A 16,163-nucleotide genomic window follows, 5' to 3' on the forward strand; every position below is an offset into this window, starting at 1 on the left:
TCAAAGGTACACTGAATCTGTGAGAGCTTCGGGTGCTCCTTGGATGTTTGATTATGATGGACTTGGTTTCGACACGGTTAGGTCTGGCTCAAGCCCGACGTCACGACATTCCTCCGTCGGGCGCCCTAGAGTTCGACACGCGAAGCACGGAGAGCCGCGACCTTTCCCGCCGACACATCATGTCACACATTTTGTCATGTAGTGGAATTTGTGAAGTTGTGAATTATGACGAAACACAATGTGTTTCGTCATCTTTGTAGTCGGCATAGCCTGTTTCGTCGCCTGTAGGGCTTCTTCTGGCCTAATGTTTGGCCCAAAAGTTGTTTCGTCGAGTTATTTGTGTTTCGTCAAGTCTGTGTCTGTGTCTAGTATAAATACCCCTCTCATTTTTTGTGTGAAAGTGATGAGCATAGAGAGACTTAGTGAGAGTCCGTTAAAACATTGTTTGTATATGTTTGTGTTTGTACTCATCCCTAATCAATAGATATTGAATCTTTTGGTTACGCGTGTTCTTCTTTTATACTTTGTTTGGTTTGCACCGTCACGGGGATTCCGCACCCGTTACCGTGTTCGTGATAAACAAGGATAGGTTTACGTTATCGATCCACCGGAAAAACGGGACCTACAATTGGTATCAGAGCTTTGGCTCTTTTCCTTATTTAAAACCAAACATTGTCGTGTTTGAAACAAGTGGTTTTTAGTAATTTTTCAGATTTTGTTCTTTAAAAAAATTTATATATTTTCTGGAAAAAGTCACTAAAATCAGTGTTTATCTTGTTGTTTTGCTAAAAGTTTGTTCAAAAACCTTATTTGTTTGAATGTTTACATGTTACTAGTGGGTTTTTGATGAAAGTTCTAAGCAAATCTTGTGTTCGGAAATTTACCGGCCACCGGAAAACTCATCAAGTTCATCAGACCTTCAAAGAGTTCATATGTGTTCTTCAATCTATCCACTTTTTGATTCTTCTTGAAGTAACTGTGCACTTTGTTTGTGAATTAAAAATTACATATTGTTTGAAAATTGTACTCAAAAGCATGGTGGGTTGTGAGTTTGGTAAGAAAGTCATGCTCTAAAGTTGAAAATTGTGTCTTTTTGTCAGAAGAGGATAAGATTTGTTTTTGTAATATCTCACCAAACCTCACTTTACCTTATCTCCTTGTTGACAAAATATCATAAGTGACAAAATCACCTGTAGTTTCGTCAAAATGTTTCACCAAACTCACCTTAGGTTTCGTCACTATAATCAAGAGATTCAATCAAAGTGAGTTTCGCCAGAAAAAGCCAATATCTTTCAGTTTCGTCGCATTATCAATAAGGAATTCTGTTTCGTCACAAACCTTATTCATTCAGTTTCGTCCAATTATCTCGGTTTCGTCAAATTCAAACAAAAGTTTTGTTTAGTCAAATAGGGTTTCCATATAATTAAAAAAAATTTATTAAATTTTAAATTTTAAGAGGTTTCATTTTCAGCCTTCAATTCAGTGTCGTCATTCATAAACAAACATTGCACCGACCCATTAACTGTTCAAGAGTTTCGGCCCAATAGAATTAAGTATTGCCGGCCACTTACATATTCATGTGACATATTTCTTTTTTTTAATGAAAGAGGTTCAAAATTCTCACAATTAATTCAAAAAAAAAAAAAACATTATCAGCTTGTGTCTTCATATGTCAAATTGTTTCTAAAAATAACAGAAATCAACTAAAGTGAAAAGTTTTGACAACTTGAGGTAGTCACGTGATTATGAAAGCAAAGTTTGGGCTTAAATAGTGATTTTGGATTTGGGCCTAATCTTTACCAAAAAAAAATCACAGAAATTTTTAGTGGGTTTAAGTTTGAATTGGTTGAATTTTTGGTTGAAAGAAGCTGCACCAGTTGTTGTTCTTTGGGGTTTTGTTTGGTGGTGGGTATCGAAGAAAGAGAGGAAGACATATGATCTGAATCGATAGTGGCTTATAAATTATTGTTAGGTTTTGTTGACTTGGGCGAATTTTTGGATTATATATCACTAAGTGGTGGGCCTCAACATTTTAAGGTGGTTTGGGCCTTGTCGTTCTTTTGGGTTTCGCATTTGGTGTTTCAAGTAATTACTCACAAATAACAATTCAATGTCGAGCTTCTTTCCGTTTCCACATTCAGCTCCTCCTCCGGTTTTTGATCCGAGTGCCTATTATCCGCCAGCGCATATGAGTGCTCAAGCTCAGGCTTATTCTGCACCTCATTTGAGTAGTCCTTATATTCCTATTCCAACACCCCAACCTCCACCTCAAGTTAATACTACTCAGCCTCAGTTCGATCCGAGGGCTTATATTCCTGTTCCATCACAACCACAAGTCCAATCACAAACATTTGGAAGCCCTTTTGATCCAAATGCCTATATTCCAAAACCATCTCAAGCTCAACCTCAACAAGGCAACCAAAATCCTTTCAGAAATCAAACAAGTACATCCACGTCCAACTCAAATCAAACTGATGAAAGGTGTGACTGGTCTGTACAATGTGGAGGTGGAGATCAAGGAGGAACTGTTTTTTATGCTGAAATTGTCAAGAATGTTAGTGATGGTGATTCTTCAGGAAAAGATGATAGTTCGGGATACAGTGGCCGTTCGGATGAAGAATCGAATTTGAATGAAAGAACTGATTCTGAAGCTGATAATTTGCCGAATGATGCTAACAAGAAATCTGACTTGATCAAGAAAGCTGATGCTACATCAGAAGAAATGGAGAAGATTCTCACTGAAGATGGATCTTTCTCTTCTCAGACTGCCTTTATGGCTAATGTAACAGCTTCTACAAGTCAGGTAAAATCTGAAACTCCTAGCATCTGTAGTGATTGTGCTGATATGAAACATGAATTTGCTAAATTGAAACATGAATCTGAAACGGTTCATAGTCACAATCAGAGTTTGGTTATTGAACTGGCTAAGTGCAAAGAGGCAAACATGGTTTTAGTTCGAAACGAAAAGGAATTTAAATCTGTAATTGAAACCTTAAAGAAAAGTGTTTCCGAAGTAAACAAAGTTGTTTATCATAAACAAGTTAGTATTAATGAATACATTAACATTGTTGAGGAAACCAAAAAGCAACTAGCCATTGCCAAATGCGAGCATGATGCTATCAAGCAAAAATTAGAGAGTTGTTCTAACTCCCTATTTGTGCTTGATCACATCATTGACGTTCAACAACAAAAAGGGAAAAGAAAAGGCGTAGGGTATAAGGCGTGTCCACCCCCTTTGAGACACAACTATACCAGAATGCCCGATGAAGAGGATATGCCTCGGTATGAACCCAGTGTGCCTCTTGATTATGAGGAAGTTACTACTGGCCTAGGGTTCAAATCGGACAATTCATCGGGGGGGCTCATCTGATAACAAAGAAAAGTCATCATGTGATTCAAATCAAAGTCCTCCAACCATTGAGGACTATGATTCTTCAGATGATGAATTAGATGTGAATGAACAGGATGAATCACTTGATGAGACGAAAGGAGTAGAAATTCCAATTGAGAATCATATTCTTTGTGATCCTCCTACTCCTGCAGTGCAACCTGTTGCCAAGCAAGTGATAGATCCTGTCAAGGATGTCAAAGATGACAAGAAATCTGTGTCTACCATTAAGAGTAATAATGTGTTGTACACTTTGGTCGGTGATAGTAGAATTTATTCGGACAATGATTTTCCAATTAAAAATGTCAATCTATCTTTGATTGATAAAGTTTTTGAAGATAACACGGATAAATTTTTGGGAAAGACCATTCCCGGAGTTGTGGTAAAACAATGTGATCCTGTTCCAAAATCAGAAATTAGAAAACAATTTGGAAACCAAAAATCACCGACAAAGCAACAACCAATTGCTTTTACGGGTAAACAACAACAACGAGCTCCAAAGCCAAAGGCTAAGGTTGATTCAAAGGGTGCTCGTTACAAGAAAACAAAAGACGTTAAGTTTGTGGCCTCCAAAGGTACTGATAAAGTGGAGACTTTTGAAAACAAATCAAATACCGATTTTGTACAAAAAGTCAACATTTTGAAACGTAATAGTGATAACAATTACACCCAACATACAAACGGGTGTGAAGCTAGTACCTCTGGGTCTACAACTTCTACGTCAGGTCGTCGATCAGTTTCTCCTAAGTTTGTTGAAAGGAGAACTTGTTTCAAATGTGGGAAGTTTGGGCGCATCATTAAAGACTGCACAAACTCGCCCAAACCAAATTTTGTTGAAAGAGCCCCCTCTGAACAAGGTCACTCACAACGTCGTCCTGTTTCTCCAAAACATGATAAACACACCATTAAAGAACAAGAAACGAAACAATGGCGTCAAAATGTTAAGAAAATAGAAAAGGCCTTAAAACCTGAAGAAAAATCTGTTAAAAGGAAACCGAGTTTGTCACAACCATTAAAACAAGAAATTGTACATAATACACAATCTGGCAAACAAAAACAAACTTGGAAACCTAAGACGGGTGAAAGTTCAGGGGGAGGTGTTGTGTTTGAAAATCATCAGGAAATTGAAATTACATTTCTTGATTCTCAGGGGCAACCCAAGTCTATGAAGGCTTGGGTCCCCCTTTCCAACTAATCTCTGAGTGAGTGTGCAGGAAGTTCTAGGAGGAACTATCGATAGTCATAGGATTGTTGATAGTGGAATGTCCTTGCACAAGATAGGCGACAGAAGAAATTGTTGCCCTTGATGGAGAGAAGAAAATGAAAGGAGAAACAGAGTTGTCTGTTGAAAGAAATTGGCAACTTCGACAAAATGAAAATCATACCAAAGTGTGATTGTTAATGGCTTTGATCGGTTCCCCGGGATAGAATCAAATCAAAATGTACGCACCTGCAGCACGTCTGAAGTTTACAATCAACAAGATGAACGTGCAGTGTACATTTCTTCGCGGTGTGATTGGCGAAAATGTGTTTGTTGAACAAACCAACCGGGTGTGCGGATGCCTTGGCATGGATTGAACAACCGCACACTACTTCTCAAGAGAAAGACAAAGACCTTCGCTGGTGCAATGTGGAAGACCAGCCGGACCCGGAGGTTTATGATCTTGTTGTCGTCAAGAGATTTCTCAGTAGCTACAAAAATCGACCTTGAAATCCACACCGGGTGGATATCCAGTTTTGGAGAGCACTCAGATTCCTGGCAATGCACAAAACAGTTGCAGGATACAGTTTTAAATTTCTAATCTCTCATATACTTGTCGATATTTAAGCTGCTTTCTGAATTATCATCTCGTAGAGCACTCTTTGGCCTGACACGTTGATCTCGAATATCACCTCACATGTGATCGTTTCAATATGAAACTCGTCAATGTTGTCATGGTCCACACCGCTTACCGACATGCCAACTGATTTTTCCAAAATTCGATAAAATCATTTCTGATTAAAATTTAATTTTGGTAAACAACATTAAGGTAAAACATGAGTTAACCATCATCGGGAAATAGTTTTTGTAAATACCTTTGTGTTTTTTAAATTTATCTTAGTTTGTTGATTTTAGGGGGAGTAAATCCAAAATTTGAAAAATCCAAAAACATCGAAAAATTTCAAAAACATAAAAACAATAGAAAATCAAAAATGAGTTTCCTAGCGAGCAAAAGAGAGTATGATAGTACATCAGTGGTCTGTCGAAATCTCTTTAAACCTTAAATGAAATACGATAAGCAGCTCTATATAAGATGTATCGGTAGGCTCACAATCATTTTAAAGTGTGCAGGGTGATATAAATCCTTAATCGACTGAAGACCAGGTGGGAACCATTCATTGGCATATGGTCTTAGTATCGAAATTTCGTTTGAGAGATTGCCGAGGTTCTGAGATATTCGGTCTTTATGCTGCTTATCATCTGGGTATCATGGTTGTATCTTTTACCGAAAAATAACGGGGACGCAAGTCTGGATCTTCCATGATACTATACATACGTGTACATATTGCATACGACCTCAATAAGTGATCAACAATCACATGTCCAACAAAATAAGTGATAATATATCACATTCATCCGGGAGTCAAGTTCGTCTCTCTGTTGTACGAAAGTACTGACCTGTTCACGGACTTGCTCATGTGCCCTCATGCATATGAAAATCAAGTTCCTCATCAATAAGTGATTCTATCACATAGGGCTTGTTTTCAATCAAAATAAGTGAGAATCTCACATCATATACGGTCAAACAGATGATAATTAGTATACTCACTGGTAAGATGAACTCTCGTGCATACCTTGATACGGGAATGTGTCGTGTGTGGATGAACACCGGTCTGTAAGTATAAATCATACCTTAAAGTATCCCCTCGCCATGATTACATCTGATAAGTTGAGCTTATGTGGACAACAATACCGATAATTGTTATAGGATGCTTATCTAAATGTTAACTTATTGAACAAAAAGAGCGTTTTGGTGTGACCGTACACTGATATGATTCTCTTACCCTCGAAACTCGCAAAAAGAATGTCTGTAAATATTTATTTACTGCTTTCGTTTCTGTATCTTTGTATACATTTATTTATTGTTTTCCGTCTTTACTTTTGAAAAATGAAAAATACCAAAAAGATTTTAGGTGTGTTTTAATATAAACTTTATAAAATCCAAAAAGATTTTGCTTCTAGTTTATTTTTGATTGACCAATGTTGGAACTCGAGTCTATCCTACCCAAAATCCTGATTTTAAGCCGGAAAACAATTGCATCTTCATAAACTGTTGAAGTTAACAGATTTTGAAAGTTAAAGGATTAAAATTGTTCAATTTCTAAACTTTCAAACTGTTGTCGGTCGGTAGTTGATTGTAAAATGGTCACACATGTGTCGTTTGTTCTCATTATGCGTTTAGATTTCTTGCATGTGCATATGCTAAAGGCGAGGAGAACATATTCGATGACAAGCTTCGGAATGAAGACACGACGTGAAGGCACTCAAAGGATAAAGATAATCGAGTTGCCGCTGACCCTTCATCAACACCACAAGGATTTGAAGAATTAATGATCGAAAGATTCACGAGCATAACTCAAAGGAGAGTACATTCTAAGGGGGAGTTTGTTAACACACTTCCTAAATGAAATGGGGAGTTTGTTGATACACTTTCTTCTTATGAAGCGTGAAGACTTTCAAATGGTGTTGTTAGTTTTGACAAGATCAATTATGCTCGTTAAATTGATCACAATCTTCTGAGTGTTTCACAAATCTATGACAAGAAGTTCACGGTTCATTTTGATGATGCCGGTTGTTATGTGCCCAAACCTGGTTTCAGAATTCCCAAAGAATGGATTCTGTTGTCGGCTCAAATAATTAATGATTTGTATATTCTTGACATGAGCCAAGCTATTACTACGTCTGCACAAGTTACATGTTTTGTCTCAAAAGCCACTGAAAAGGAGTCTATATCTTGGCACAGGCGTATGACATATTCACTTGAGGAAAATGAACCATTTGGTGAAAAATAATCTTGTGAATGGTGTGCTGATCAAGAATTTTCTTTTACAAGACGTCTGTGTAGCTTGCCAAAAGGTAAACAAGCAAAGAAGTCCCATCCAGTCCAGAAAGTCAACACTGTTAACAAGCCTCTTGAACGCCTTCATATGGAACTCTTTGGACCTATGAAACACACGACTACTTTTGGAGATTCTTATTATTTAGTTGTCACTGATGACTACTCAAGATTTTTCATGGGTAGTTGTGATGGCACACAAGAGTGAGAGTCCGGAAATCCTCAAGAATCTTCTCACATTACTTGAAAATTTGTACACTTTGAAAGTAAAGAGAATCAGAAGCGACAATGTCACTGAATTCAAGAATCAAGTTATGGATGAGTTATGTACTTCTAAGGGAATTTTGCATGAATACATTTCTCGTTATACTCCACAACAAAATGGTGTCGCTGAGAGGAAGAATAGAACGCTTATCGAGACTGCAAGAACTATGTTAGTAGAGTCGGAGCTTCCAGTTCAGTTTTGGGGGAGGCTGTGGCTACTGCTTGTTATACTTTGAACAGAGTTCTTACTGTTAAAAGGCATGGGAAAACGTGTTTTGAATTGTTACATAAAAGGAAACCGGATGTGTCTTCCTTAGAACCTTTTGGAGCTCCAGGCACTATGATTGAACCACATGGTAAGTTTGGTCCAAAGGCTATCGAAGGTTTCTTTCTTGGATATGCTACACCAAATTTCAGAGTGTGGAATTTAACAACTAAAAAGATTGAGGAATGGGGTGAAGTTAGGGTTCAAAGGTACACTGAATCTGTGAGAGCTTCGGGTGCTCCTTGGATGTTTGATTATGATGGACTGTTTAACTCCTTTAATCTGCCAACTTTTGATGATTCGTCTGCAGCAGCTCAAATGTTACTTTGTGTTTGTCCTTCTTTGCTTTGGTGTGCATACTTACGTGGATTCCGCACTCGTTAGTGTGTTAGACAACAAGGAAGTAGGTTTAATCTTGATCCTCCAAGTGGACCTACACCACCCACCACCACCACCGTCGACGCCACCACCACCGCTACAACCAACCACCGCCGCCGCCACCCACCGGTACCTCTACCTCCACGCACCCCCCAGTCACCACCACCCGCCATCGCCGCCTCCACCACCACTCTCCGCCGCCACTACCATCCACTGCCGCCGCCACCCACCACCGCCGCCGCCACCCGTAATCACTACTATCGACCACCACCACTCACCGCTGATTTTATTCATTCGTTTTTCTTCCTACCAAACAATACACCATAATAATTCATTCAATTCCCACATGGTAACCAAACAAGACATGGAATAGTAATGATCCATTGCATTCTCTTGTCCATTCCATTACCTCGTTCATTCCATTCCCTCATCCATTCCATTCCCCCATACCAAACAGACCCTTAGGTACTGTTTGGTATGCAGGAATGGGAGGTGGAATGGAATGAACTATTGCGATGGAATGAAAAAAAGTGTGTTTGGTTGGTCAACGTAATGGAATCACCTATTACATAAGTCATTCCATTCCCTCAAATTCATTCCATCCGCTCCCCCTATTTTTTTCGATTCCATTCCCTCTCCTAGCCTACGTCACAAACACCGCCCATCACCTCCACCATCTACCACCACCACCTGCCGTCGTCACCACCCGCCACCAACCTCCGCCGACCACCACCACCGTCCTCAGCCGCCACCGCCGCCAGCCGCCCGCCACCGCCATCGACTACCACCGCTGCCACCCACCTTCGCAAACCACGGCCAACACCACCACCCTCCGTCGACCACCACCACCATCCTCCGTTCCCACCACCTGCTACCGTCGACCACCACCACCCATCGTCGTCGCCGCCATCCGTCACCACCGACCACCGCCACCCGACCTCTACCGCTACCCTCCGCCGACCACCACGTACCACCATCCTCCGCGGCCACCACTCGCTACCGTCGACCACCACCACCCACCGTCGTCGCCACCACCATCGCCGCCACCTGCCACCACAGCCACCTGCCACCGCAGACCACCGCTAACCCCGACCATCGCCACCGCCACCGCTAACAACCGTCACCCACCGACCACCGCCACCCACCACCGCTACCACCGACCACCGCCACCCACCGCCATCCACCACCACTACCATCGACCACCGCCACCCATCGCTGCCACCGCCACTAGCCGCCACCGATCACCGCCACCACCCGTCACTGATTTAATTCATTCCTCTTTTCTTACCTACCAAACAACACAAGGTAATGATTTATTTCTTTCCTGCATGGTAACCAAACAAGACTATGGAATGTAATGATCTATTTCATTTCCTTGTCCATTCCATTCCCTCATCTATTTCATTCCACATGCATTATAATTTTTTTATTCGAACATAAAAGAATTTCTATATTTTATGATAGTTGAGATCTATAAATTGAAAAGGCATCTAATTTGAGGGGTTATAATTAAAAAATTCAGATCAGGGTTTACCCTTCGTTCTCCTCTACATATACGATGTTCGATTTTCAAGGACGCCGCAACATGCTCTATTAACTTCAGGTCAAGATGAGATATCTGATTCCGTGTCCATGTAAGCCATTTTTCGATTGCTATTTAACTTTTCGTCATTTGCTTTAGGAGTTAAACTATAATCTTTGGTATATATAGATGTATCAAAATAGCGGGTTGTTTTCAAAAGCCTCTGATCTTCGATTTTCCGTTTTCGTAATTCAAAGGAATTGCATACATAGAGTCTATCTTGATGTTTTCTAAATTTAATGTGTATGTTTTAGGATTTTCGGTTTTCTAAATTAAATGTGTTGGCTAATTGAAAACATTAATTCACGATTTGGTCTGAGGGTTTTCTGTCACGAACGTGTTCTGATTATAAAAGTATATATTTTTTTGTGTGTTAGCCATCAATCCACTCAGGGTATACATTGATTTCACTCTAGTCCGAGGATTGGATCATAACATGTTGCTTGTTCATGGGGTATCTCTCAGGTATTGTAAATTCAAATGTCCATATCCTTGTTATATGATTTGTTTCGTTTCAGATTATGATTATATATTTTATTTTTGAATGTTAAATATGTACTTTGATGGTCAACCTGATACAAGTTTAATGTTCAAGTCCGATAGTTGCTTGCTAGTTGTTTTCCTTTAAAAATGATTTTTTTTAAATTATTTATAATTTGAATTTTGATTGAACACAGTGATGAAGAAAAGGTGGGAGACCTTTGGCATCCTGAGAATCAGATGGCACCATTCACACTACTGGACCTATGGGTACTATTAAAGGTTTGAAATTTTATTTTTCAAGAATATTTTATTTTTCTTGCTTCTGCATGCTCTAATTCAAATAATTTTGTTAATTAACAATGGTATTGCGCTACGTCACTCGGTTGTTTAACTTGCCATTACATGTACTATTTTGTAATTTCTGAGTGTGATAATGAATCTGATTACACTGTTACTCTATATATCAAGTTACATCATGGAAACACTAATACTCTTCCGACTTTCGTACAAACAGAATCTTCAATCCAACAACAAATCTCAAATTGCGCTGAAAATCAATATTAACAATGAGTCATAAACGCCCACCTCTTGGACCGAGTCGACTTCAAAGATCAAGGTATACTAGATACTCAATTTCTAAATACGATTATCATGCACTAGTTTATGTCCTTTTATGTTCAGTTTCACTAAATATGTTTTTATTGTTCATAAAGAACTTACACTTTGAACTCAATTGATCAAATCTGGGCTTTAACATAACAAAACTTGATCTTTTCATATAATGTGATCCGTACTCTTATATCAACAATTATTTTTTGTTTAATTTTTCCTTATTTTCTCAAATAGAATATTTTAATCAAAAGGATCAAAATCCAACTATGAAATATTCAATAATAATTAATTATTTATTATCTATTTGTTTGATGGATTTTATAAATGCGAAGTCAATATAAAGATCATTAAATTTATCCATTCATTAGGTTACAATCGTCATTTAAAAATGCGAAATCAGTTTTGGTTACTGAAGTTATAATTTAGTTTGCAAAATGAGCTGTTGTGATCTGTATGATGAATCAACAACGCATTCAACACTTGGATTCTCACATGAAAGGTTTAGTGGTTTACTTATTTTTACGGAAGTTGGTGCTCTTTTTACTAGCTTACCTTTTCTGGTTGGTTAGAAATCAACAATATGCCCTTATCGGTGCTTTAGAGAGGGTCACATAAGCAAATTTACAAATAGCCTTAATGCCTTTAGAGGTTCCTTTCTACATTTTTTGCATAACATGTGGAAATTTTCATTTACCAGGAGCTCGAGTTATAATTGTTCTTTTACAAGTTAAGGAATGGTGACTACTAGAAGTATGGTGAGAAAACTAACGAAGTCGGGCACTTCTGACGATGATACTTCAGGATCATGGTTAAGCTTTAACGATGATCTGTTGCTATTAATTTTGATGCATCTTGGATTTTTTGATTATGTTGCTTTAAGTGGCGTGTGCAAGGCATGGAGATCGATTGCGTTCTCTAACTGGAATAAGTTTATGATGTCAAAACAACCCATGTATTTATCTATCAGCTCTGATCTAATATTTCATAAAGATTGCTACATACACGACCACACAAGAAGAAAGTTGAAGACCATAATTCCCCATTCTAGTGCCAGGATGTGTATTGGAGTAAATTGCGGTTACTTGATATTTTTTAGAGGAAAACCAGTGACTTCTGGCATGTGAATCCCTTCACAAGGAAGGAACTTCATTCCCTGATTTCTCCGATGCTATAAGTAATATGTCAGCAAGCAAAAAGGGTATTCTTGTCTATTCACATGCAATGTCTGGGTGGGTGTTTGTGATAATCACCTATCAATGTAATTCCACTGGCTTAGCTTTCTCTTTAGCTGGTAAACAATCCGAATGGAGATATATCTCTTGCAATCCCCCTATCCTTGATCTACACTTTTTCAAGGGAAAAATATATACGATACACACCATGAGTCAGTTATATGAATTCAGGCTTAATCCAGTTCCTACCTTTATCCCACAAAAAATGAAGAATTTCTCGCTGTTACACGTCAGATATAGGAACTTTATAAGTTCAGGTGAAAAACTTTATGTGATGACTAAAGTAAATAATGATTTTGATACTCTTGAAGTTGATTTTGATGAAATGAGATGGGTGAATTCGGAAAAGACAATAGCAGAATATAAACTTTTTGTAAGTGACTTGAAGTGTGATGCTGCTATTAGGCCCGATCCATGGGCCCACCCTTGGACACAGTACGGGAGGATTAATCACGCTGATTATGGCAATCAAAGTAAGGAGAAGGGCAAATGTTTGACTACATACATGTGGTACTTCCCCCATGATTGCTTGATTGATAACAACGCTGGTTCGTTCTCCTTTTTTATTTTAAGATTATTATAATGTTACAGTTGTTGATCTGGATTTACATATGTTCAACATTTTCGAAAGTTCTTATTTTCATAAGGGGTGGTTGGTTGGGTAAAAATTCCATCAAATTTCCTCACTTTTTTTTTCACATTCCTTGGGTAGATTTCTTAAACATGCATAACATAATAATTGCTACAATATCTATGACAAATAGGTTTAATTTGTGTCGTCTAACTAGATAAGAACCAAAGTAACAAATACTATGAATCTGTGATTGAATAATTGTAAGTTCCTGCTTTGTTTGTTCAACTAATGGATTCTGTTTGTTTCATCAGATACGGTGAATGGTGCTTTGCTGAATATTCTTGACGAGTAGAGCAAGAAAGTGGGTAAATCTTCTTCTGGTAGTTCAAGTAAATGCATGCGAAGATGAAAAGAACAGTAAACATATTAGTTGTAATGTGGGAAACTAGTTGAACTTGAAAGTTGTAATTGACTAATTGTGAGTTTAAGATGGTGACAAGTTTGCACTTTTCTTGTCTTTGGTTCTTCGCTCTCAAGCAAAGGGTCTTGTTGTCTTTGGATTCTTAGTTCTCAAGCGAAGGGTGTTTAGGAATGTGTTTTATTTTGCCTTTGCGGTTTTGTTTGGCATTGATTATATATTAAAAAATAATTATACAAGTGCGTAACATGTTATAGTGTTGTTTGTAATGAATAACTTGTTTCATTTTTAGAGTGCATTCTGAATCGTGGACATCTTAGTTCACCTTTCTATCTTTTTATCTTGGGACACTTTGAAGCAACAATGGCTAGATGCGATTGTTACAATAAAAATTTAGTGTCTCCACATACAAATTTTATTATGCAGTTTGTGACTATGGGCAAGTTGTTAATGTTCTAGCCGTTTTAATGGGTATAAAGGGCTTATGACCAAATTAGTAAAGATTTTAATAACTTAGTTTTAGAAAACGCGCATGAGGCAATGAAAAGTACCAGCAAAATGCCCAAATGTGTGTGAGGTAAAGGGATGCCTTGAAGTAATTCGAAATATGTAACTCTTATAATATATAAAAGAGTTAATTGCACAAATCGTCCCTGAGGTTTGGGCAGGTTTGTTATTTTCGTCCAAAATGACACTTTTGTACCTAATTGCCCCAAACGTTTGTAACTTTTGCCATTTTTATCCAAACCACTAACTTAGTTTCTTTACTCAAGCCACTCAGAATAAATATTAGTTAGTTACCCTCATAATCTTAATTAAATAAATATTTTATTTCTACCAACATATTTCCTAGTTGCTCAACACATTTAAAAAATATGTAACGTTTTACAATTTTTTTTCTATCTCTACAACTGATAAATAGTAAAAGTTGTAATCGAGTGTTGCACACCAATGACGTTTTCTCTTTATAAAACTGATTTATACAAAGAAGCTGTAAATTAATTTCTGTCTTAATTTATAAAAGAGTAAAATGCAAGGATAGTCGATGTGGTTTGGTGAAATTTCACCTTTAGTCCCCAACTTTTCAAAATTACACTCTTAGTCCCTGTGGTTTGACAAGTTGTCACTCGGATAGTCCCCAAAGCGGATGGAGGATAGTTTTCTGGTTAAGTGAGTGTGAAATGACAAGGACTATCTGAGTAACAACTTGTCAAACCAAAGGGACTATCCGAGTAACAACTTGTCAAACTACAGGGACTATCCAAGTAACCTTCATCCGCTTTAGGGACTATCCGAGTAACAACTTGTCAAACCACAGGGACTAAGAGTGTAATTCTGAAAAGTTGGGGACTAAAGGTGAAATTTCACCAAACCACAGGGACTATCCGTGCATTTTACTCTTTATAAAATTTAAAACATCCTTCACCTTAACTAGAAAAAATAAACTGAGTTAGTAATTTGGATGAAAAATTATAAAAATTATGTGACAAAACTATTAATTTTTTTTCTAAAAACTCCATGTATATTCTTTTTTATTATATATGTAACAAAAATAATTAAATAAAAGAAATTAAAAAGGGTTTGAGTAAATTGTCAAAATCGTCCCTTATGTTGCTTTCGCTGGAGATAAAGGCGGTTACATCACTGGAGAAGGAATGCTTTCAAATGGTGTTGTTAGTTTTGACAAGATCAATTATGCCCGTCAAATTGATCACAATCTTCTTAGTGTTTCACAAATCTATGACAAGAAGTTCACGATTCATTTTGATGATGCCGGTTGTTATGTGCCGAAACCTGGTTTCAAAATTCCCAAAGAATGGATTCTGTTGTCGGCTCCAATAATTAATGATTTGTATATTCTTGACATGAGCCAAGCTATTAATACGTCTGCACAAGTTACATGTTTTGTCTCAAAAGCGACTGAAAAGGAGTCTATATCTTGGCACAGGCCTATGACATATTCACTTGAGGAAAATGAACCATTTGGTGAAAAATAATCTTTTGAATGGTGTGCTGATCAAGAATTTTCTTTTACAAGACGTCTGTGTAGCTTGCCAAAAGGGAAACAAGCAAAGAAGTCCCATCCAGTCCAGAAAGTCAACACCGTTAACAAGCCTCTTGAACGCCTTCATATGGAACTCTTTGGACCTATGAAACACACGACTACTTTTGGAGATTCTTATTGTTTAGTTGTCACTGATGACTACTCAAGATTTTTCATGGGTAGTTGTGATGGCACACAAGAGTGAGAGTCTGGAAATCCTCAAGAATCTTCTCACATTACTTAAAAATTTGTACACTTTGAAAGTAAAGAGAATCAGAAGCGACAATGTCACTGAATTCAAGAATCAAGTTATGGATGAGTTATGTACTTCTAAGGGAATTCTGCATGAATACATTTCTCGTTATACTCCACAACAAAATGGTGTCGCTGAGAGGAAGAATAGAACGCTTATCGAGACTGCAAGAACTATGTTAGTAGAGTCGGAGCTTCCAGTTCAGTTTTGGGGGAGGCTGTGGCTACTGTTTGTTATACTTTGAACAGAGTTCTTACTGTTAAAAGGCATGGGAAAACGTGTTTTGAATTGTTACATAAAAGGAAACCGGATGTGTCTTCCTTAGAACCTTTTGGAGCTCCAGGCACTATGATTGAACCACATGGTAAGTTTGGTCCAAAGGCTATCGAAGGTTTCTTTCTTGGATATGCTACACCAAATTTCAGAGTGTGGAATTTAACAACTAAAAAGATTGAGGAATGGGGTGAAGTTAGGGTTCAAAGGTACACTGAATCTGTGAGAGCTTCGGGTGCTCCTTGGATGTTTGATTATGATGGACTTGGTTTCGACACGGTTAGGTCCGGCTCAAGCCTG

The 16,163-nt window shown here is 37.9% G+C and overlaps 3 protein-coding genes across 3 annotated transcripts; 2 read left to right on the forward strand and 1 right to left on the reverse strand.

Annotated features, from left to right (window-relative positions):
• Positions 1-2,110: 2,110 nt before the first annotated feature.
• LOC118488270 lies at positions 2,111-7,985 on the forward strand. The gene is made up of 2 exons (XM_035985546.1): positions 2,111-2,707; positions 7,635-7,985. The coding sequence occupies exons 1-2, from the start codon at positions 2,111-2,113 to the stop codon at positions 7,983-7,985; spliced, it is 948 nt and encodes a 315-aa protein (XP_035841439.1).
• Positions 7,986-8,548: 563 nt separating this feature from the next.
• LOC110919797 (heterogeneous nuclear ribonucleoprotein A1-like) lies at positions 8,549-9,369 on the reverse strand. The gene is made up of 2 exons (XM_022164051.1): positions 9,145-9,369; positions 8,549-8,698 (listed from the first exon to the last, which is right to left on the reverse strand). Exons 1-2 carry the CDS (start codon positions 9,367-9,369, stop codon positions 8,549-8,551), a joined length of 375 nt encoding a protein of 124 aa, XP_022019743.1.
• A 2,412-nt stretch (positions 9,370-11,781) lies between these two features.
• LOC110916379 lies at positions 11,782-13,478 on the forward strand. The gene is made up of 2 exons (XM_022161135.2): positions 11,782-12,849; positions 13,187-13,478. Exons 1-2 carry the CDS (start codon positions 12,249-12,251, stop codon positions 13,225-13,227), a joined length of 642 nt encoding a protein of 213 aa, XP_022016827.1. The 5' UTR covers positions 11,782-12,248; the 3' UTR covers positions 13,228-13,478.
• The last annotated feature ends 2,685 nt before the right edge of the window (positions 13,479-16,163 follow it).

Source organism: Helianthus annuus, chromosome 16 (assembly GCF_002127325.2).
Source record: "Helianthus annuus cultivar XRQ/B chromosome 16, HanXRQr2.0-SUNRISE, whole genome shotgun sequence".
In the NCBI taxonomy this organism is placed as follows: domain Eukaryota; kingdom Viridiplantae; phylum Streptophyta; class Magnoliopsida; order Asterales; family Asteraceae; genus Helianthus; species Helianthus annuus.

What these genes read in the sequence shown, in the direction of transcription:
- LOC118488270 (XM_035985546.1), top strand. Translation starts at nt 2,111, where the DNA reads ATGTCGAGCTTCTTTCCGTTTCCACATTCAGCTCCTCCTCCGGTTTTT. An exon ending in ACTTGATCAAGAAAGCTGAT is followed by an intron (nt 2,708 to 7,634) that starts GCTACATCAGAA and finishes CTTATTATTTAG; the next exon opens with TTGTCACTGATGACTACTCA.
- LOC110919797 (XM_022164051.1), bottom strand. Translation starts at nt 9,369, where the DNA reads ATGGTGGTACGTGGTGGTCGGCGGAGGGTAGCGGTAGAGGTCGGGTGG. An exon ending in GTGGCGGGCGGCTGGCGGCG is followed by an intron (nt 8,699 to 9,144) that starts GTGGCGGCTGAG and finishes ATTGTTTGGTAG; the next exon opens with GAAGAAAAACGAATGAATAA.
- LOC110916379 (XM_022161135.2), top strand. Translation starts at nt 12,249, where the DNA reads ATGTCAGCAAGCAAAAAGGGTATTCTTGTCTATTCACATGCAATGTCT. An exon ending in CTTGATTGATAACAACGCTG is followed by an intron (nt 12,850 to 13,186) that starts GTTCGTTCTCCT and finishes TTGTTTCATCAG; the next exon opens with ATACGGTGAATGGTGCTTTG.